We start from the raw sequence: 21,833 nt of genomic DNA on the forward strand, positions 1-21,833 counted from the left end.
CGAATGTAACGTGTCTTATTATAATTATCTGCCCACCCTACCAAGCTTGACCGAACCTTTTAGCCGATAGCGCCATAACAGTACAACTGATTAAGCTAGAAATTGAGATGAATATTCTTCAGCTACTAGTATATTGATGCCTATCGTAAACTTGAGTATAGCACTTCGAAGACGTTCGTGGTGCGCGCTGACGATTCGCCTTCATCTGAGCCACCTCGTAATTGATAACATTTAATCCTGCGATTAGCTACTGGCCTGCCTGGACCTCTAGAGCTTCTCTGTAAGCGATGTATCTGCGGTGTACATTCTGCTTCTGTCTACCGTACTAAGACGCAACTCGTAGCCGCTACTGCGTAAGCCTGAGGCAAGGGGGTAGTAAGCCCTAGGAGGGGTATACGGCCAGTAGGCGTACTTAGAGCTTCACAGTCCATCATCAATTCCTGTTTAGATATCCGGTGATTTGGTGGTCAATCAACCTGTTTCATTGAATCATCAGCACGTCAATCAATCAGTCAAGCACGTCAAACATCAATCAAGTAAGCAACGCATTGTTAAGCAAAGGTCGATAGTTGATTGAGGCGAATCCTGCTGTAGGACTACGTAAACACACTCGCATTAGTGCGCCGAGCTGCGAGTCTAGCTCGAAGGGGCGACGGATAATCTTGAATCAGCATGATACGTGGCTCACCTGCATTAGCTATGGATGATCGACTTCCGTAGTCGCTTAAGGCGGGTAAGGCTTACTTATTCGGACAAACCCCGCTTTAGCGGTCCCGGGCGGGGGTGGACGGTGGGCAACTCTGACTGTTAACATGTGCTGGACAGTCAGCCGCGAAATGACCGGATCTGGGGTACTTAGCTGATGACCTTTGCGCGGAGCATCTGACTGCTATTAGACGAATATAGCTTAGCTCCGACAACTCTGCATGTCAAGGAGGTGGTGTCTTATTTCTGACTGTCCCGCTTACAGTTGCAGCTCCTGGGTATAGCATTCGCGCATTTAGGGGATGAGAAGTAGAGCAGAGTTAGGCTGAGATGTTCGTTGTAGGTACCTCTGCACCATGCCTCGAAGTTCGCAAAAATACCCAATCGACAGTGATGATGATGAGAACACGCCACTACATCTCGCGGACAAGAATGAAGACGAGTACATCCCGTTGCGTCCCATGAGCGAGGACGATGACGAGAGTCCCGCCGCTTCACTAGGGCCGGACGCCGTTGGTGATGGACAACGTGTCGCGCTCAGCAAGCAAACGAGGGCCATTCTTGATCGTCAACTTAATGGAATCCCATCTACGCGCAATCACCAGGAGTTTTCTCTATGGCCATATGCCACAAAACGGGACAAAATGGCCATCTTGGTGAGCTCAATGGCTGGTCTTGTTGCAGGAGCTGCGAACCCATTCATATCTGTTCGTCCACTCCTCTCTCAATCATCCCCATTTCCAACAAAGAAAAGTTACAGAAAGACTGACCTTTCAATCGATAGCTACTTTTTGGCGAATTGACGGGCGTTTTTGTCGGTTTCGCGGATGGATCGATATCACCAGGAGAACTGCTTAGCCGGACCGATCACTTTGCGTGGTATTTTGTATATCTTGCAGGCGTTGAATTCGTCTCATCCTACATTTGCACAGTAGGATTCTACTGGTCTGGCGAGCGGATTGTGCGTCGACTGCGGAGGACCTATCTCGAGGCAATCGTGCGCCAGAACATCAGCTTTTTCGACACTGTCAGCATCGGCCAGCTCACAACTCACATTACCTCGGACATGATCGAAGTGCAGGAGGCACTGACGAGTAAATCGGCTCTTGCTCTCACTGCGGCGGCCAACTTTCTATCCGCATTCGCCATTGCCTTCATCATGAACCCGCGGCTGGCTTTGATCCTTTGTAGCATTCTGGTCGCCATGATCTTGGTGACTATGAGCACCTCGCGCTTTGCGGTCAAAAACTCCAAAATATCCAAGAACTTTTACTCTATCGGCTCCAACGTTGCGTATGAAGCAATCTTGAATATCAGACACGTCGTGTCTTCCAACAGTCAAAATCAATTGGCTGAAAAGTACGACAAGTTCATTCGTGGCGCGGAGAAATACGGCATCAAGTCTCGCGCCTACATGGCAGTGGCATTTGGCTGGTCGAGCGGCATGCCTAACTGGGCGTATGCGCTAGGATTTTGGGCTGGCGCAAAGTACTTCTTGAGCAGAGGAGATTCTGACGTGGCATCTGTAGTTGCCACGACGATCACAGTGGTTAACGGTGCTTTTGCCATGCTTCGTGTCATTCCTCTTCTAGAAGGTTTCGTGGCCAGTATGAGCAGTCTCAGTGCCACCTTTAAGATTATCCATAGGCGGTCTGCGATAGATCCATTTGCGAGCACCGGTCTCATTCCCGATAGGCTGACAGGGAACATCGAGCTCGAGAATGTAGAGGTCGTCTACCCTTCTCGAAGGGAGACCAAGGCATTAAAGGGCGTTAGTATTTCCATACCAGCTAGCAAGACTACTGCCTTGGTTGGTCTTTCTGGGTGTGGTAAAAGTACCATCCTGGGCCTACTGGAGAGGTTTTACGAGCCTACAGCGGGATCGATACGCGTCGACGGTGTTGACCTGGCCGATCTGAACCTGTATTGGTGGCGAAAGCAAATGGCCTATGTTGGGCAGGAACCGACGTTGTTTAACGCGACAATCTTCGAAAACATTCGCCACGGCTTGATTAGCTCTGAAACAGTGTCCACCAATGGTGGGGACGACCGAGAGCGTGTGATTGCAGCTGCGAAAGCGGCATACGCACATGACTTCATCATGGCACTGCCTCGAGGTTACGATACCGAACTCCGCGAGAAAGGTCACTCATTATCCGGTGGACAGCGTCAGCGCATAGCCATCGCTCGTGCGATTGTCTCAGACCCAAAGATACTTTTGCTCGATGAAGCCACAGCTGCCCTTGACACACACTCGGAGAAGGTGATTCAAAAAGCTTTGGAGTCTGCCTCTCGGACCAGGACGACAATCGTCATTGCACATCGCCTCTCTACAATACGAAATGCAGACAACATCGTCGTGATGCAGGCTGGAGAGGTCGTCGAGCAAGGGAACCACGATCAACTGCTCACACAGCGTGGACTTTATGCAGAACTCATCCACAAGCATCAACTGAGAACCAAAACGACAGAACCTCACACTAATGTCCGAGCTTACAGCGAAAAGACGGAAGATGATAGCAGCGACGACCTCGACCTCAACGACGTAGAGCTGCAGGAACTTGTGAAAAACCGTGTAGACTCCACCCGAGCCACGAGCAGCTCAGACAAGCATCTTGCAAAGCAGAACAGTATACCATCAGTCTGGCGTGCTCTATGGATGATCCTACAACTGAACTGGCCAGAGCGATGGTACCTCTGCGGCGGAATCATCACTTCCCTACTAGCCAGCGCCAATCTAATCATACCAGCAATCTGGTATGCAAACACGCTGAATGCATTCTCCATCACAAACGTCCACGAAATGATGCGAACCACGAATTTCTGGACATCGATATTTGCGATTACAGGCATTTATGGCTTCATCGTCGGCATACTCAACGGTGTCTTCTTCGCAGTTTCGACGGAGCGACTCGCCCGCCGGGTTCGCGATGCAACGTTGCGAGCCATTCTTCGTCAGAACATCGGGTACTTTGACGACAAGGCGCATGATCTCATGCGCATGGCATCGAGACTGAGCAGCAGTGCGACTGATCTGATGGGCTTGAGTGGGATTGTCATTGGCAGTATTGTTACTTTTTCCTCGACCATTGCTCTGGCTCTGGGCGTAGGCCTGGGCGTCGCGTGGAAGCTGTCACTCTTCTGTCTTCCGCTCGTGCCCATTCTTGCGGGATTGGGTTGGGTCCGGCTCAAGGTCATCATGGTGTTCGACGGCAAGATCCGCCAGGCAGGCGAGGAAGCAGCTGCCTACGCGGGTGAAGTCGTGGGTGCAATACGGGTTGTCGCCTCTGCCGGCTTGGAGAGGTATGTGCTCGGCAGATATAGCACGATTCTGGCGGCGCAAGCGGCCCAATCCCTAGGACCTATCCTTCGTACCTCTGCACTGTATGCAGCATCTCAGGGCATCAATTTCCTGGCCTCTGCATTGGCGTTTTGGTATGGAAGTTTCTTGCTCGCCCGAGGAGAATACACTTTGACGCAGTACTACATATGCCTTATTGCTCTAGTCTGGGGCGCTGCAGTAGCCGGCGCGCTGTTCAACTTTGCTCCAAATATGAGCAAGGCAGCACTTGCTGCTCATGAGCTGAAGCAGCTGTTTGAACGGACGCCAGAGATAGACTCGTGGTCCCAGCGAGGAAAGCGAGTATCGCGTGAGGACAACGAGGGCCACGTCGCATTCGAAAATGTATCCATGGCGTACCCTTCCAGTCCACAAACCATGGTTCTGCGCCATATCAACCTCGAAATCCCCGTGGGAAAGTTTGTTGCCATTGTAGGTGGCAGCGGCAGTGGGAAAAGCACAGCGCTGTCACTCCTCGAGCGATTCTACAACCCTACGTCCGGCCGCATCACATTGGATGGCCAGGATATCCGCGATCTCCACCTGAACAGCTACCGCCAGATGATCTCACTCGTGAGCCAAGAACCCGCCGTCTTCTCCGGCACAATCCGCGAAAACCTAATGATCGGCCAAGATACCTTCGAGCACATCAGCGAAGCGCGACTGCACGCCAGCTGCCGCGCTGCCAACATCCACAACTTCATCACTTCCCTCCCCGAGGGCTACGATACCCAAGTCGGATCGGGCGGCAGCATGCTTTCTGGCGGCCAAAAGCAGCGGCTCACCATTGCTCGCGCCTTCTTGCGCGACAGCCCCATTCTGCTGCTGGACGAGGCCACGTCGGCGCTGGACAATAGTAGCGAGAAGCTCGTTCTGACTGCGTTAGAAGCGACGCGTCAAGGGCGCACCACGGTGGCTATTGCTCACCGGCTGGCGACTGTCCAGCATGCGGATATCATTTATGTCTTGGACAAGGGGAGGTTGGTCGAGCAGGGTGATCATAACGCCCTGCTACGGATGCAAGGCGTTTATTATTCCTTAGTGAAATCGCAAGGGCTTTAGTTGTCGAATAAGTAATTGGTTTTTTCATTGATTAGTCGAGGAGGACGGCAGGACACCGTATACGTGCATCCACAATTCTGGCCACGGTGCTAACGCGATCGCCTGCTCGTGTTAGTAAGTAAGCTAGGGAGATGTTGCAGGCGGTTGTTATCTGTCCCATATGCGAGGATGGACTCGATCTTCGACTTCTCGGCTGCTTGAGCTCGGCGATGGGTCGGGCGGTGAATGCAGAGAGCATCTTGGCTATTGTATCGATTGCAACTTCATTTGACCGGTTGTCGTCATCGTCGTAGAGCCCTACGTACGTAGAGATTTGGCCAGGACCTGGCCATGTGCAGTTACAACTTGCACTTACTTATCTAAGTATGATGTATTGGAGCAAAGACGTTTAGAAGAATGCGTTTCAAGTATTTTGCGTAGAGCTCTAACATATACTAGCTTCTTTAGAAAACAAAAAGTTGAGAAGCTTGTAGATGTTTATATTACTAGAGTTGGATGTACTAATGGCTAGTCTAGTACAGTATTTTGTATTCATTAGTGAACGGACACGATTCGTCATCCTTCAGAGCCTGCTCTGTAGTCATTTGCCGAAATGCGTCTGAAGCTCTTTCAGGACCCAGGCTGGAATTCCTTCTCTCCCTACTTTGTCACAGACCTCGTCCGTGATCTTGATGACAATTCCATCTTTTACTCCCACACTCTTGGCAAACTCACTGTAAATCTTGCGAGACTCGGTCGCTTCTTCCCCCGAATATCCACGACCAATCACAACGGCCCGTGGTGCCGGCTCGAGAATGCGAAGTGCGAGGGAAAAATCATCCGCGGAGAATGGGTCCGACTCGAGGATGCCAGCAATCACGTATCCGTGCGACTTCACGTAGTCGTGAATGGTGCGTACGACGGCGCGATTTTGACTGATAGATAAGATGGAGATGGGCTGTGCCATTTGGGGATGTTTCTGAACAAGAGTAAGAGTATGCAGGCTTGCATGTTGACAACTTCACGTACGGCTGGTGCGATAAGCAGCCAACAGAAGACAAAGGGAGCGACAGTACCGACGAAGAGAAAGGCAGATCGGACTGCACTATTAGGCTTTTCTTCAGGCGTTGGCATGAACACAGACGAGAAGCGAAAACGTGGGCGTAGAGCGAAACGAGGGCGCCAGGGACCATGGAATTTATATTGAGTGCGTTAGCTGGTGCCTTCTGTAACGCGCGGTACAGGGCGGTTGTGAAAGCCTTTCTCCGTATCACCTAGGTAGTACGTATTTGACTACGGGAACGTCCGGTGAACAACACGGGATATGGGTGTCATGATCGAACGGTGGCGCTATTTCAAAGAGCAACAAAAAACTTACCCAGACATACTCATTGACAAATGTTGGGCACCAGCAGCGTTGTTTTGCACACGAACAGAAGGTACATTGCTGACAGTTGATCATCTGATCAGCCTGGTCGTGCGCTCTGGGAATTCAATGGATTATTCAAAAGCGAAGCGTACGGGGGGTCGCGTCCGACCCCGTCTTTTTGCGGCTGACGCGCACGAATGGCGGCGGGTGAGTTTGTGGCGCGGTGAGCTCTCCTGATCCGGACTGAGCCTGCTGCCGTTGAGCAACCTCATATGCATATGCACACTGCACACTGCACGTTTCTCATTTCTGTGTAACGGCTATCACTCATTCTACCTTTCTGAGCACGTCTCAAGTATTTTCATTGATACTTTTTGGAATTCTTCGAACCTAGGTCGGTATCATGACACTTACACGTGAACAGCCATTTGCATATCAGCATCAAGCGCATAGCTCCACAACTGGAAGTTCACTAACTGTACCACTGTCCAGCTCAATACAGCCTCAGCCTTGCCGACCATCACTGGTATATGACTCCATGTATCCAAAGCAAAGGACAAACGGAAAATGACTAACGGCAGACGCAAGCGAAGTCGTGGACTGGCACTATTCGTTCGACAAACATGAGCGTGGGATGGTTGTGCCACCCTTGCTGGACATCTGGCTCTGAAGCAGATGGGAACAACACCACCCCCGCTTCCACTGCGGGGTATATTTGCTTTGGTGGTTAACCAGAGCGTGTATACCGCTTCCAAGCAACCAATCTTTCCTCAGCCAGACTGTCAAGGTTACATGCAAGTATCTAAACTACAGGACTGCACTGTAACACCACCATTTAGAGGTGCGATAAGGGTGCGTTAGAGCCGCCCACAGTGGCTGACCGCCTGCGATACTTCGACAACCTAACCAGTCGACATAAACACATGTCCACGCTTGGTCGCAGGACTGTGGCTGATCACGTGTGTAGTTGTCACATATATATCTCCCTGAAATCATAACTATCGACTTCAGACTCATTATCTTCTCTCCAACAGACAGCAACTCACTCACCCCGGGAGAAAAGCTTTGCACCATATCTCTGCCACCATACCGTTGATCACGTCCGGCAAGGATACCTCTTTGCTGCAGTTGCAGTACCTCACTAATTCCATCGGCCTCCGGCGGAACTACCTGGATGAGAACGTCGATGAGGCTCCGCAACACGATGAGAGTGTGCTATTCGATGTAGAAGGCCTGATCAAGCCCATCGCTCTGAGATCTGATACTCCAATAGTACGGCCAGATATCGCATGGCATCCTAATTACGAGACATACCTTGCACGTGTAGCTAGGTTGGCTGCATCGTCAGAGAAACGTCCCACCCAAGTACCAGAAGGATTTCCAGCCCAGATCTCGTCACCGCGAGTGTGGTCAGGGGCAGACTTTGCCGACTCAAACACCTATATCGTTCACTTGTCCGATAGCGACATAGCCGAGATCAACAGTGCGCTCGCGAATTTCCACGGTAAGTCCCCTCTACCAGCTTGTCATAAGACCGAAACGAGATACAAGTCTAATCCTTCCAGCACTCGGTGACAATATGGGCCCTGACGATGTGGCAACGGAAACATTCCCTTTACCAAATCTTAGAGAGCGACTACTGCAGGTATCGCGCAACCTCCATCTGGGCACTGGCTTCAACGTCATTCGAGGTCTCAATCCAACAGAATACTCGCCTCTCGATAATGTCCTCATCTATCTCGGTATCACCAGTTACCTTGCCGATATCCGTGGCTGTCAAGACTACGATGGGCGGATGATAGTTCACATCAAAGACATTGAGAAGGAGTTACCTGACGCCACTGGCCGACCGTCGCCATACACAAGCCGTGCACAGGTAAGAGGTGCATGCACTCCAAAATGTATGATGAAAGCTGACTGTCATCGCAAGCCCTTTCATACTGACATGTGTGATATACTGTCCATGTACGTGTTAGATACCGCCGTCTCGGGCGGCGAAAGCTTACTGGCATCGTCTGGGATGATATACAACGAGTTAGCCGCCACTCGTCCCGACATCATCCACGTCCTCTCCGACAACACATGGATACACGACGAGTAGGCGCCACGTCTCTTTATAAAAATACTTCCACTAACACAAGCGCACAGTTTCAACAAAGCCCGTCCAAGCTGGGCATACCGCCAACTCCTCCATAACTTCCCAAAACACGGCCCCAGCTTCCTCTACTCGCGTCGCCCCCTCACCGGCGCCCCCTTCTCGCCCCATCACCCAGACGTCTCAGCCATGTCCGAACGCCAAGCCGAAGCCCTCGACGCCGTGCACTTCACCGCCGTCAAGCACCAGCTCAAAATCGCACTTCAGCCCGGCGACGTCGAGATCTTCAACAACCTCGCCTTGTTCCACGCCCGCGAGGGCTTCACAGACAGTGGACGCCAAGATGCTCGCGACATCGTCGACGACAGTGACAGTTTCAGTCCGACAAAGCGCTCGTTGAATGGAACACGCCACATGCTTCGGCTGTGGCTACGCAGCTCGGATGAGGAGTTGGCGTGGCCCATGCCCAAGGTGCTTGAGAAGAATTCTGAATTGATCTATAGGGATAGCGAGGCGAAGAGGTTGGGAAAATGGGATGTACATCGGGCACCAACTATCAATAGGAAATTGACTAGGCATTTCAAATGCTCGTGAGCGAAACAATCGCATAGCGCTAGCGAGATTTTCCTCGCGTCGTCGCCTCCGCGGTCTTATGGTTCATCACGGGAAAACACATGAGCGCTTTTCTAGCTGTAACGAATCTTTTTTGTTATCATCTATTCATGCAATGTATTGTGCACATCTACATATCCCTCCCAATCTCGCGTCATATTTCTTGATCTATGCCGGTGTTTCCTCCACGATATGCGGGAGACCAGGGTGCCATTCGGGACTGAACAGTTGGTGAGTCCAGTAAAGATCTTTCTCGTAGTAGTGTCTATCCCTTAGCTCTTTGAAGTGCAACTCTGTTGAAAAAGAAAGTGACTTGTTAGTAAATCTGATGCCAGATGGATGTTTTGCGGATGGAAGAATGAGCAGCGCATACCTTTCTCCTTTACGATTTTTTGAAGTTGTTGCATGAAGCGTATTTGATGCTTGTCCAGTTGTGCAAACTTGACCTCTTCTGGCTTTTTCCAGTTTACTTTGAAAGGATCAGACCCGTTGGACCAGAAGTGAAAGCGAGACAGCAGTATCTTGCTTGTGTGAAACCACGCCTCAGCGAGTCTCATGTCGGAATAACGGCGCTGGAGTTCCATGGTCAGCATGCGTTTCGTCTAGATGCGAGATGAACTACTCACATTCATTCCATAACGCTTAGAGAATTTGTTTCCATGCGTACAGGACCACTCAATGTGATTGAGGAGGATGTACATGGTTAGGTAGCAGTCAAACCAGTTTTTTGGAACATGCTGTTTGATCAAATCCTCGAGGGAAAGGATAAGTTTCTGCCTCAGAGGGTCAAGAATGTCTTTTATGACGATCTGATCGAGCTGCACATCCATAATAGGAGTGATTGGAATGAACTTATGCCAGGGGCTGGATGGGTCTTTGACTTTTGAAAGGCCGAGCGTATCTTCACCACATATCGTCCACTCTCGCTCGATGACGCGACAGTATGCCCACATGTCCAGTGCCATACTCACAACAGATTCCTGCAGTGGTCAGATAATACCTAGATCGACTAGTAGGGCCACTTACTGGACGTTTTTCCGCGTAGGCCAGAGCGACCTTCACCGTCAGCTGGGTTATGCTCTCCGTTCCCTCCATTGGTTGAGAAGAACTACTTTCAGCCAGAAGTAGATTGAGGTATCTATCTCTCTCCCGGTGGATATATGTTTTGATGTTCGTACGTACGTCAGGGACCTGGGCGAGACAATATGGTGGCATCTCGTATACGCAGTCCTTGCCATTCTGATCGACCTCGCGGCAATCAACCTTGTCTCCGTCACATACGTCGAACTTTTTGACGTATACCTCAAGCGTAGCACCGGGGATTTGTGTCAGCTGAAGGGTGCGTGGTGCGTCCGGAGCCAAGACTTGCTGGTTCGCCGATGTAATTTCAACGATGCTAACGGTGCGGTTCAAGAAGTGTTGGGGACTAAGATTGCTTGGTCCTAGGTAGATGTTAGTGAGCCTTTCTTTGAGCCATCTCGAAGAAAGACAGATCAAGGCATACCTTTCCTGAAGAAAACAGAATCCACCATTTGAGATACGAAGCAAGGAAGTCTGGGGATATCCTTGTACGTCTGCGTACGATTTTTGCACGAAGTACACTGTTCGTAATCTGACTTGCTGTGCAAATCACACTGGGAATGATTAGTTGGTACCCTCAATCGACCATAATATTGCGTACCTTCTTCTTTTGGCGCTTGCACATGTCACACGCGCCAGTCTTTCGACAGCGAGCTACATCATTCCTGGCTGCAGGATTATAGGGACGTTTCACTTTTCGAGAGGGGGTTCCCAGAATGCTCTCAACTGCTTGCACCTGACCGCTTTTATCGCATTTCACACTTTGGAATATAGGCTATGGTAATCTGTCAATATGATGCAGTATAGTTACCACAGAATCTGGATGACATACATCTTTCCCGGATAGATCCACTATAGAGCCTCTGCGCTTTCGACTGGGCTCTTTCTCGCCAACCATTACGAATTTAAGTTCTGGTTTCTTCTTGGGAACATCTCTAGTCATCGACACATCACGACTTGTGAGAAGATCTAGGCTTACACTGGATCCGACTCTCTCACTTCGTGTTGCAATTGCAGACATGCCTTGGGTATCAGGTGTGGTTATGTAGCCTGGGGATTCATCGCGGAAGTTGGGCATTGTCCAAGAGCTCTTTCGGGAGTTGCTGTTTGAGGCTATGCGATAGATGGGAATCTCGAAGTCTCTACTATTGACCAAATACCACTCTGATGAGGGGCTTGGTATATCCGGTCGGTGATCTGTCTCGACTGTACTCCGAATGGGTAAGTTTGGTGACAATGATGGACCACCTGAGGCGATATAACCTATGGTCAGGTTGCTTGAAGACGATGGAACGGTACGGGAGAGGTTGTAGTATGTACCGGAGGTAGGCGGTGGCATGTCTTGCCCGATTGCGGTGGAGGGTATCCCAGGGATGTCTTGGTTTGTGTTGAACATGTTTTCATAGGGTGCATCCAGATTCGGGACATTCTGTGGGACATACAAAAGGGGTGGATTTGATAAGGGCAGTGACGATGTTTGAGCTACAGCCATCTGCCAGTTATCGGAGGTATCATCTGGGATGGCGGGGTTAGAGTTACCAGAATCAGCAAATTGCGGAAACTGTAACTCACTAAATGTGTACGGTATGTGATTCGCCATGGGACCCAAGGCGTTCCCCCCATCCCCCACTCCGATGCCAGGATAAGAGTCTTCGTAGAGACGTGAGGGATGCTGGTAGACAGAGTTACCATGTCTCGGAAACGAACTGCTTGTTGAAGATACTGCGTCATAAGAGGGATACGTCGTTGGCAGTTCATTGTTGAGTATCATAGACCACATGGTCGAATTTGCTGAGAGTGCTGCATCTTCTATGGATTGCATAGCAGTGGCATAGTCCCAAATGTGATCAGGTGCGGATGGATTCGCATCCGGCCATTGAACAAGACCCCCGCTCTGATGATCTGAACGCCTAGCTATGGTCGTGCCATTGTTGACAGAGATAGTAGTGTCCAACTGAGGCTGTGTCGACCCCAGATCGTAGTGTTCTTCAGGCACGGAATCGTAAGGAGCGTTTGCGGTCTGGAGCCCTGTGTTTGCGTAGTTACCAGACCAGTTGTTCACCTGCCCGTTCGAACTGCAGACGGAATCGTTATTGGGCCATTGCGAAAGATGATGTGGCTGAGAGTTCCTCTCATTGGAACAAGGCTCGTGGGCACTTGTTGGCTCGGCTGCGGTCAGGGATTCTAGTGGTCGAGGCATGCTACCCAGAAGAAGTGTTTGCCGGATACTGTTCGACAACTCTTCGTCCTCTCTGGAAAGGACGAATGACTGTTGAGCATCCGCGCGATTTTCATCTCGACGGAAAAATCCGAGCACTATCACAACCAGGTCAACTGAATCCTCCAGGAAAAACACTGTACCAAGGCTTTGTACGTACCATCTCCAATTTCAGGCACACCAGCCATGAATAATATACCTAGGTGGCATTCAGAGTGGTTTGGGTACCGAAAGCGCGCAGTTGTATGCCGCGAAGTGAACAAGAGAAACAAAAGTCGTCGAGGACTGATGAGGGAGAAACGGGTTTCAAGAGGCCGCCTCAAGGGCTGCCACGGCTGCGTGCAGGCGTGTGAGATCAGATGTCTAGGAAGAATGGGGGACTTGTAGATCTAAGCCTCAGATTTGGAGGACCTTGGAGCTAAGCCTCATCGTCCTCTTCTCTCTGTCACGTGGTAGCCTCGTAGGTCCGATACTCTCGAATCTGAGGGCGGCGGGTACTTGTGAGCAGCCAAATCATAATCAGAGCTATCCACTCCGCTCTTTTTCATGTATTTATGGCATTGGAACACAGGCGTATTGATGGCCATGGCCGAATACCCCTGCCTTGGCAAGCTTCAGTGACTGATATGAATGATCGTTCCTGGAAAAGCTGAGTGACGGGGCTTAGGTAGCGCGGATGCGGATTACGAATACGTGAATAAAGTCAACAGCGATGTAAAGCCTGAGTCTTCGCGGATCATGGTTTCTTTAAGAGAAACGTTACAGCATGGTTGATCATGTACCAACATGTAAGCTTGGTTATGGAGAAAGCCGCTTTCATTCTGCTCGACCAATATCCTAGCCGTAACTGCAACGCTGTGTCGTTTGGGCAATGTGTAATTTGCTCGATGCACAACAGAAGGATTGTGGCTACCTAGGGGTTGGGTAATGGCTTAGGGGTAGATGCATGACCCATTTTGCACTACTAGTCCCATTTCGTCTCGCCGTATTTACGTTTTCGGATAGTGGGGGCTTCGGCCTTGTGCGTCATCATCACTGGAATGCAAGAACAACAGGTTTAGCATCTAGCCCCCAGTGAGCCCATATCTCATACCGTTTCTAGCTGACCGTATTTCTGTTATCAGAAGGTCCTACCGGGATATCGACCTTTGATTACGCTTTGTGAGCACATCAACATTTGCCGTCACTCAGAGCACAAGCATGCCGCACGTGAAGGCTGTCCAGGCGCATTACGGTGAGAGGTGCATGAACTCAAAAGGCAGAGGAAGTCAATCAGTAAATATCACATTGAAACATTAGTTCCCCAGGCATCAAACCGCGACTGAGCATGCCTCTTGAAGTTGTTTTCCGCGCCGCTACTCCCCACGATGTCGATAGCATAGTGTCGGTAGTCCTTAAGGCTATGCCGTTTGATCCGCAATTCGATTACAGATTCGTGTACAAGAAGCAGTTCCCAGAGGATCATTACAAGTATACCAGGATACTCTATGAAGAGTTCATTTCTCCGATAAATGATGACTGGTTGGTAATGGTGGCGGAGGTTCCGGCCTCACCCGCTTCGAAGCCAGCAACGATAGTGGGCTTCGCAGTCTGGGACGTCTCTTATATCAACAAGGCAAAATATGGACACAGCTATGAACCACAGAACCGTATGTAAAACTCATCTCTACTAGAATGTGTAGTTACTAACCAGACTAGCGACACTGGCCGTCGCGCGAAAAGGGGGCGCTCAGCGGCGGGACGTAGCGCCACACCGTCAGGCTGCTTTCAAGGCAGGCTGCACCGAGGAAGAAGCGAAACTCGAAGAGCTGTGGGGAGATAGGCAACTGCATCTGCAAATCCTTGGAGTACATCCGCGTTATCGCAGAAAACATGTCGGTTCACGACTTGTAAAGTGGGGATTACAAAAGGGCTGTGAAGATGGTGTGCCTGTGACTCTCATCGCAGGTGAGTTCGGACTCTCACTTTACAAAACCTTGGGATTTCAGGAATTCGGAACTTTCGTCACGCAGGCTCAGGGCGAAGATCTCAAGATACATTCGTGGGGAATGGTATTTGAAAAGAGCAGATAAACTTCTGCAGATACCGGCACTTCATCGAGATGACGATGCCACTCGTGCTTCTCGAAGATGGTTGAATCATTGTGCTCTAACATCTCGTGTATTCCGTTTCCATGTGATGTGAGTATCGTATCGATTCTAATCTGATAGAGGCTGACCGTGTTTCCCAAAATAGGCAAGCGTGTCAGCGCTAAAATCATGAGGCGGCTGCGCAGAGGCGTGGTAGTGTACACTGGCGAGCTATTCCATTAACATCTCGCCGATATTCAGATACGTCTCGCCGGAATTCAAATACTTCTCGCCGGAATTCAGATGCGTCTCTCCGATTTTACAAAAAGGCAGAGCGTGAATTGAACTTAGGCGGCCTGTTTTCAGAAATAGAAAAGTTACCTCTAGTAAAGCTTTCAGTCCCGCCAACGCACAAACTCCAGACGATGTGTCTATTGAAGCCGTGGCAACTTTGTACCTATAATGCCGTCATATAAAACGAAGTTCAATGCCGCCGACGTACAGTTAACAAACGCATCTCATAATCCACACCGCGCTCAGACGTAACCCTCAGCGTCTCAAGTCAGCCAATCGAATGCAAAGCTGAAGACAAAATGAACGGGTCTTATCCAATTCATACTCCCTACACGGGTACTTCAAATTTATCCACTAGACATTTGGACGCCAGGAACGATAGGTGAGTGAAATTAGTCCTTCGATCAAATCGAGCTAACAAAGTTACAAAAGCCGCCCGACTTCACAGACGACCACACTCTGTGGCTCAGCTTCCCATGCTAGCTTTTCAACAAAGTAAGCTGCCTTCGCATCGCCGCTACCGAACAATGTTCTGACCAGTCTCAAGCGGTTCAACAAGAGTGAACTCCACCTCCGACACGGCACGAAACAATTCACACAGTGGAAGATCCAGCATGCTTCCACAGGGTAATCAAGCGGGAGGATCCGGCCCAAATCCTACGATGATGTGGGCTGCATCTAGGAACGACCCTTGGAGCAGCCAGAACCTACGAAAAACCGCGAAAGAACCGGAGTCGAAAGGTTCCAACGCGACCTCATCTGGGCACGACCAAAAGGCTGGATCTGAGTATGCTCCGCAACAGATTAGCGATGAGGATTGGGTTGCAGTTGGGTATCGCAAGTAATTCAAAGGATACAAGAAAGAAGCGAGATAGTCCGAGTTTCATTGGAAGTGACTATTAGGATTAGATAATGAGTCATACGTTTATGATCTGTGCTTCTCTCCCTTCCTCTTTTATTTCTTGCTAATATCTACCTAACCTACCTGAAATGCTCATCTGATCAATAGGAATTTGAGCGAGACACTTGAATAAGAGAGAATATTTGGAATTATTACTCTTAGCCCTTTATGAGTACAGTCCAGCAGAACCATTTCTCCCTTATTTTTACACACATACTAACACAACACTCAACTGGGGTTCTTTTTGGAGTAAAATATAGAGAGTAGATTCGTCAAAAGATTTCTATTGTCAAGACTATCCTTTACCACCCATCTCTGTTCATAGCAATCCATTTATGAAGTTTAGTATCTTATTTTGTAGCCTAAATAAACTAGATCTGAGACTAAAGGCTCGTGCTTGATACGTAGGGAGCGAGAGACCCTGACGGCGATCGAGACGGCGCTAAGCGAAAGTTATTCCGAGGTTTAGTGGCACTGCTCGAAGAGCGTGTTCTAGAGATGCTGATTCAATACACGTCTTATTGCGGTAACGTAATAAGACATCCACATGCAACTGCAAAAGCACATATACTTGTGGTAATGCGAGGCTAATGCACGGACATGGGCAGTCGATTTCAGCCATGAATTTTGTATCTAATCTAGATCAAATCTAAACCTAGGAAATTTCTATACGAAGCTCGTTGCGAATCTCATTCGCTAACTCAAGGAGATGTGGTCGATTTTGTCTGGAGAATATGTGCAAGTAAGCTACGAAGCTGTTTGCTCCAGTAGACTGATGGCGCAATTGATCGCCCTTTTTCGCAAAGGTGCGATGCTGAGACACATGCTTGGCCAGGTCTGGGCGCCGCTGTAATAGCTCTTCCGTGATGTTACCAGACTCCCAGATGCCCTTCTTTGGTGGGTCCCAGTCGGCAATGATCCACACTTTATCGGCGTAGTATTGGGCTCCATCGCGATACGGCTGCGAAAGCGCGTGTACCCATGCTGAGGAGTCGCGAAGCTTTGTGACGAGCAAGAGAGCCCAATAGTCGACGCCCCACGTAGTCTCGATGAAGTCGCAAGTGTCGCCGCCTGGAGGCCGGGTGTTGATCTCGATGAGCCATGACTCTGCGGGCTTACCATTGTGATCTTGACGCGGCTCAAGGGAAGGGATGCCTTGTGAATTGAATCGCCATTCAACCACGGAGTTTTCAATGCGAGCCTCGCAGTGGTAGATGCCGTTGCGGAAACCGAGGCGAGTCATGGATTGCAGGACGGCGTCGTATATAGTTTGTTGTTCGGCTTTAGGGAGTTGAGATGGGAAGAGATAGTCTAGCTCGCCAAACGAGGTCGAGCCGCCATCGGCGTTTTTGGGAGTCTCATCACCAATATCTACACTTGATCAGCTTGTGTCGGGAGAAGGAAATAAGGATGACAGCATACCCCAGAAACAGACTTGGCCATCATACAAGACGAAGTTGATATCAACTTCAGGACCACTGCAGTAATGCTCCATGACAAATTGGGCGCCGTGGCTATCGGATTTCATGCGGGGAGCGGCCTGTTCCAGCTGTTCTATATTGTCCACCTTGAACACCAGTTCCGACGCCCATCCACGACACGGCTTTATGATGAGCGGCCACGGCAGGGTCTCGGTCCTCGCGATATGCAGAGCCTCGTCCACACTTGATGCAGTGTAGGACTTGCGACCTTCGGCGAGACTGGTCTTGAATTTGTCCGTCGCAACCTCGTAGGCAGACAAGGGCTCGTGGGACAAGCCAAGCTGTTGTGCGGCAGTCGCGACAGGGACATGGTAGCTCTCATACGCTGTGAGGAGCCCGTCTGCCGATCTGCCCGAGTCTTGCTCATATTGCTTGACCGCGGAAACGATTCTCGTGTGGAACTCGGCATCATAGCCGCATTGGACGGGAACGAAGTCGTGACACCAATTCGCGAATTCGGGTTTCTGCTTGAGAACATGACCCTCCTCTGCGAGGACGACGAGATCGATACCCAGAGACTTGGCCGTTTCATAGAGTTGCCATGAGCAAGCACCGCCAAAGGGAAAGCCGAGCCCGCCCTCGACCATGAACAGCAGCCGCCGCTTCAGGCCGGTGAGCAGGAGCGGCACATTCAGGCGGTTCTCCAGCTCGCGTTCAAGTGCTGTCCAGGCGTCGGCGATGGTGGTCCCCTCTGACAGCGGGCTTAGACGAATAGCGCCCGCGGCGGTGCGGAAGAGGGTCGACAGAGAGGTGGTTGCTGTCCACGATTCGTCCGTATACAGTTGCAAAGGCTCTGCGAGCGCCGCCGTCGCCTCGACATTGTTAACATCGTGCATGCGCTTGGGCACAATGTCGGCGCGCACGATGTTGCCATGTCCTCGCGGGACGATCAACGTGATGGCTTGGGGAGCGTGCGTGGTGGTGGTGCGCTGAAGGGTGTCGATGAGAAAGCTAAGACTTCGACATCCAATTACACTTTCCGCCAGCGCATCTCTCTCGGCTGTACCCGTCTGTTCCGGATCCGCATCTTCGAGGGAAATGAGACTACCACGCTCGACAACGTCTACGACAAGCTCGCCAGCCGCGCCAGGGTTGGCTACGGCCTCAATCGTGAGATTCGCCGATTGGTAGAATTGCGACTGATGGGCGGCGATACTCCATGTGATCTTCCACCCCCTCTCCCGCTCCCCATGGGAGCCCCCTTCCTCTCGATAGATAATCTGCGCAGTCCTACTCATGGTGGTGAATCGGTTTGGTGGGAGATTGAGTAGACGGATTCGGTAGCGGGGGGAAATGCAAACTATAAAAGTCTTGCTGCCGACCATGAGCTGGCCGAAGCTTGTGTGACATGTCGACGGAGCACAGTCAGCCGGCACAGTCAGAAACGATTCCAGCCCCAGTAAGACTTACACCACAAACATTACTACAGGATAACGGGGACGGCATCGCTACGCGGCGTCGTCCTCCGTTCCATTTAGTTCGACTCACAATCCGCAGTAGCATACACGAGACCATATAGGAGAAGCGTGTACCAAAGAAACCTTAGCTACGACCAGTCCTTGCGCTGCACCATGTCGTGTCTGATCGTCCTCCAAAGCGCAGATGGTTCCAAGGCATCGTGGCAGACATCGTGGACGGTGCTGCCCGTGACGAAGGCCGACCAGTCCTTCCAGTCTGCCGATGTGCAATTCTTGCCCTTATCAGCTCCCGCCAACTTCACCTTATCCGACCACCCTTTTCATTGTTACATAGAGGACCCCGGTCATGGCCGACTGGAACTTCAATCGGGTACATTGGGCCATCCCCACGCCCTGGATTTTCTGGTCGATACTCTAAAAGCCACGACTCAATCGGCCAGCCAGACAGCAATCAAATTGGTCGCTCCAGCACACGCAGGCAATATCGCCCGAGCCGACATCGTGCGTCAGCGGATGCAGGACATTGAATATGTCGACGTCGTGGTCACTTTGGCCCAGCCCCTTCAGGAGTACGATGGAAAACCCTTCTCCGACACTGATGATCTGGTCACTCTGATAAAGCACGCTGTCGGAGCCATACGCCTGCGTACCAATTCCCCCTTTTCTCCTCCTGGAAGGGTATTGGACACCCTTTCCGACCTCGAAAGCGAATTGTTCAATCGATTACCAAGCCGTTTGACTATTCCTGGCCTCCGCAGACGCACTTTGGCAGTCTTAGAAGGTAGCGAGATGCTTCCAGACACGGGTGGTTGCGCAACACAATTCTACACTGCCGCAATGTCATTGGGTGTCGATGTCATAGTGCTTGCTGTCGAAGGTCATTGGCTACAAGGTCCGCAGTATAGCCACTGGCGGAAGGCTTTCATTCCTGTCGAATTTGGCCATGACGCAGCCTTCCCATCAAGAATTGTCGCAGCTGTCAAGAGCTCGGGTGAGCCAGTCGAGGCTCTGCTCACCTGCTTTGATAGTTACCATACTGCCGTGAGTCAGGCTGCTGCCGAGCTGGGTCTTCCCCACGAGCCTACCGCTGCCTACCAAGTTGCCACGGACAAGTACCAGCTGAGTGCCATCGAGGGCCGGAAATGCTTCCTTGCCACTGGAATCGAGGATCTGATCCAAACCGCACTGACGAAAGACGTTACGTGGCCTGCCATCGTCAAACCCTGTCGCGGTTGGGGCTCTGAGTTGGTCTTTCGTGCCGACAGCGCTGCCCAACTTGTGGCGTGGGCCAAAACGATCAATCCTGCTACGAGTCACGGAGCACAGTTTGTAATTGAACCATACTGTGATGGCCCAGAAGTGGACATCAATTTCGTCCTATACAATGGCGAACTTCTCTTTTGGGGTAAGGCTACCTCACTCCTCTTCCAGTCGCAAAGCATGCAAGGCTCACATTAAACAGAGATTGGAGACGAGAATCCAAAAAGCGCCGAGGATGGGTCCGATTCATTCCACGAACTCGACTGTGTCTCACCTTCAGCACTTCCCGAGAAAGAGCAGCATGTCTTGCGTGATTCAATTTTGAAGACTTTGCTGGGGTTGGGTTTCCAACATGGTATATACCACTGCGAAGCTCGAGTCGCTGACTCCACCCAAGAATGGCACAAGAACGAATCTGGCGCACCCGTGCTGCTACCTCGCTGCGAGCCAACCACGAAGCCACCCTCCTGCTTCCTCATGGACTGTAACATCCGGCCGCCAGGTCTGAATTCGAGCGATGTGGTCGAGACCACCTGGGGTGTAGACTACTGGGCTTTGCTAATTGCCATACCACTGCGCGAGGAACAGCGGGTCCGGGCTTTGTCGCAGCCATATCGCAACGGCCCACAGTACTTTGCGGACATGATATTTGTCTCTGCCGTGTTTGATGCCTCCAAGCAAGGCATTTGGCAATCCGGAAATGTGACAGAGGAACTAAAAGAACGGCGTCCAGATCTGGGCAAGTATATCTCAAAGGCCTTGACTTATAAGAAGAAGGGAGATAGAATCCCTCATCCTTCTACAGGTACGAATACATTTGTCGCTTACTTGAATATCTTCTCCCGCGAGAGCCGAGAGCATGTTTTGGATGTTGCGACTCAGGTGAGGAGAGAGATTAGCAATAGCATAGAGATATCCTAGACTTTGAACCATGCGCAGCTTTTATTAAGTGAGCATTCTACTTAGTTTTCTATTTACAATTATGAAAATGATATCACTTGTTACTTTTTTCGTTTCTATCTACTTCTTATGCAATGTATAAAATTAGGTATGAGGTAATATTACTTTATAGTTCACGCCAACGCTGTTAGTTGGAATGCTCATACAATAACTTACGAGTATTATGTAAAATGAATATCTAATTAGAAACGTCTAATTATAAGATATTTCGCAGTGATGTGTAAGATATGATAACCACAGTGTATCAAGGCCAATGCTAAAGAGGCTGCCTAAGGCTCAGACGAGACGATTTACTCTATACGCGTGATCGTGGCTGTACTGCCCCGAAGGGTGTCCAGTGGATGCCTAAAGGTCAGGCCTCCGATTCAGAGTACCATGACACTTGTGGAGATTCTCAGGGTCCATCACGTTAGGAGACGCTATCCGCATAGGGAATTCCGAGCATATCTGCACGGTTAATTAACGTAGAGTTGCTCAGAGGGCAGCAGATCACGTTCTTCGGTCTACGAAACTGGAAGATCCCTACCGGGATCGACCAAGGTATGCAGCTAAAGCTGCAACAATTAGCAGTGTGAGACGTTATGCTGTACGGAGGTGCCTTTCAAAAGTTCTGTCTGACGCTAATTTCGGCGCTTCGGCGTACTGCGTGTGGTCAGTGCGTGCAACAGTTCAGCCAATACAACACTATCTGCCCAATTAAAATATCTACCTACTATTTTTAATACGTAATATCTCTACTACTATAATAGCTATTAAGAAAGTAATTATAGTAATTAATTTATAAAATATAAAAAGTTAACTTTTATACTATATAGCTATAAAAAAGCTTAGTATTAAGATTTTAATATTAACGCGCTAGTCTACTATAATAGCTACTAGGAAAGTAATTATAGTTATTAATTTATAAGATATAGAAGGTTAACTTTTATACTATATAGCTAGAAAAAAGTTTAGTATTAAGATTTTAATATTAACGCGCTAGTACTAAAA

At 50.1% G+C, this 21,833-nt stretch overlaps 9 protein-coding genes across 9 annotated transcripts; 5 read left to right on the plus strand and 4 right to left on the minus strand.

The window, feature by feature from the left end:
• Positions 1 to 1,061: 1,061 nt before the first annotated feature.
• Positions 1,062 to 1,508, plus strand: COCMIDRAFT_107902 (uncharacterized protein; the record flags this gene model as incomplete). The annotated part of the gene is made up of 1 exon (XM_007694513.1): positions 1,062 to 1,508. One exon carries the CDS (start codon positions 1,062 to 1,064, stop codon positions 1,506 to 1,508), a length of 447 nt encoding a protein of 148 aa, XP_007692703.1.
• Positions 1,509 to 1,771: 263 nt separating this feature from the next.
• COCMIDRAFT_107917 (uncharacterized protein) lies at positions 1,772 to 5,107 on the plus strand (the record flags this gene model as incomplete). The annotated part of the gene is made up of 1 exon (XM_007694514.1): positions 1,772 to 5,107. One exon carries the CDS (start codon positions 1,772 to 1,774, stop codon positions 5,105 to 5,107), a length of 3,336 nt encoding a protein of 1,111 aa, XP_007692704.1.
• Positions 5,108 to 5,687: 580 nt separating this feature from the next.
• On the minus strand, positions 5,688 to 6,053 carry COCMIDRAFT_107890 (uncharacterized protein; the record flags this gene model as incomplete). The annotated part of the gene is made up of 1 exon (XM_007694515.1): positions 5,688 to 6,053. One exon carries the CDS (start codon positions 6,051 to 6,053, stop codon positions 5,688 to 5,690), a length of 366 nt encoding a protein of 121 aa, XP_007692705.1.
• A 1,325-nt stretch (positions 6,054 to 7,378) lies between these two features.
• Positions 7,379 to 9,144, plus strand: COCMIDRAFT_40948 (uncharacterized protein; the record flags this gene model as incomplete). The annotated part of the gene is made up of 6 exons (XM_007694516.1): positions 7,379 to 7,414; positions 7,566 to 7,776; positions 7,828 to 7,959; positions 8,021 to 8,331; positions 8,386 to 8,552; positions 8,604 to 9,144. 6 exons carry the CDS (start codon positions 7,379 to 7,381, stop codon positions 9,142 to 9,144), a joined length of 1,398 nt encoding a protein of 465 aa, XP_007692706.1.
• A 186-nt stretch (positions 9,145 to 9,330) lies between these two features.
• COCMIDRAFT_40949 (uncharacterized protein) lies at positions 9,331 to 10,694 on the minus strand (the record flags this gene model as incomplete). The annotated part of the gene is made up of 5 exons (XM_007694517.1): positions 9,331 to 9,455; positions 9,536 to 9,734; positions 9,789 to 10,142; positions 10,189 to 10,604; positions 10,667 to 10,694. 5 exons carry the CDS (start codon positions 10,692 to 10,694, stop codon positions 9,331 to 9,333), a joined length of 1,122 nt encoding a protein of 373 aa, XP_007692707.1.
• Positions 10,695 to 13,787: 3,093 nt separating this feature from the next.
• Positions 13,788 to 14,532, plus strand: COCMIDRAFT_40950 (uncharacterized protein; the record flags this gene model as incomplete). Its single annotated transcript, XM_007694518.1, has 2 exons — positions 13,788 to 14,109; positions 14,159 to 14,532. The coding sequence occupies 2 exons, from the start codon at positions 13,788 to 13,790 to the stop codon at positions 14,530 to 14,532; spliced, it is 696 nt and encodes a 231-aa protein (XP_007692708.1).
• Positions 14,533 to 16,379: 1,847 nt separating this feature from the next.
• On the minus strand, positions 16,380 to 16,967 carry COCMIDRAFT_107899 (uncharacterized protein; the record flags this gene model as incomplete). Its single annotated transcript, XM_007694519.1, has 1 exon — positions 16,380 to 16,967. The coding sequence occupies one exon, from the start codon at positions 16,965 to 16,967 to the stop codon at positions 16,380 to 16,382; it is 588 nt and encodes a 195-aa protein (XP_007692709.1).
• Positions 16,968 to 17,105: 138 nt separating this feature from the next.
• On the minus strand, positions 17,106 to 18,443 carry COCMIDRAFT_107923 (uncharacterized protein; the record flags this gene model as incomplete). Its single annotated transcript, XM_007694520.1, has 1 exon — positions 17,106 to 18,443. The coding sequence occupies one exon, from the start codon at positions 18,441 to 18,443 to the stop codon at positions 17,106 to 17,108; it is 1,338 nt and encodes a 445-aa protein (XP_007692710.1).
• A 333-nt stretch (positions 18,444 to 18,776) lies between these two features.
• Positions 18,777 to 20,804, plus strand: COCMIDRAFT_107918 (uncharacterized protein; the record flags this gene model as incomplete). The annotated part of the gene is made up of 2 exons (XM_007694521.1): positions 18,777 to 20,028; positions 20,086 to 20,804. 2 exons carry the CDS (start codon positions 18,777 to 18,779, stop codon positions 20,802 to 20,804), a joined length of 1,971 nt encoding a protein of 656 aa, XP_007692711.1.
• Positions 20,805 to 21,833: the final 1,029 nt, after the last annotated feature.

Source organism: Bipolaris oryzae, assembly GCF_000523455.1.
Source record: "Bipolaris oryzae ATCC 44560 unplaced genomic scaffold scaffold_222, whole genome shotgun sequence".
Lineage (NCBI taxonomy): Eukaryota > Fungi > Ascomycota > Dothideomycetes > Pleosporales > Pleosporaceae > Bipolaris > Bipolaris oryzae.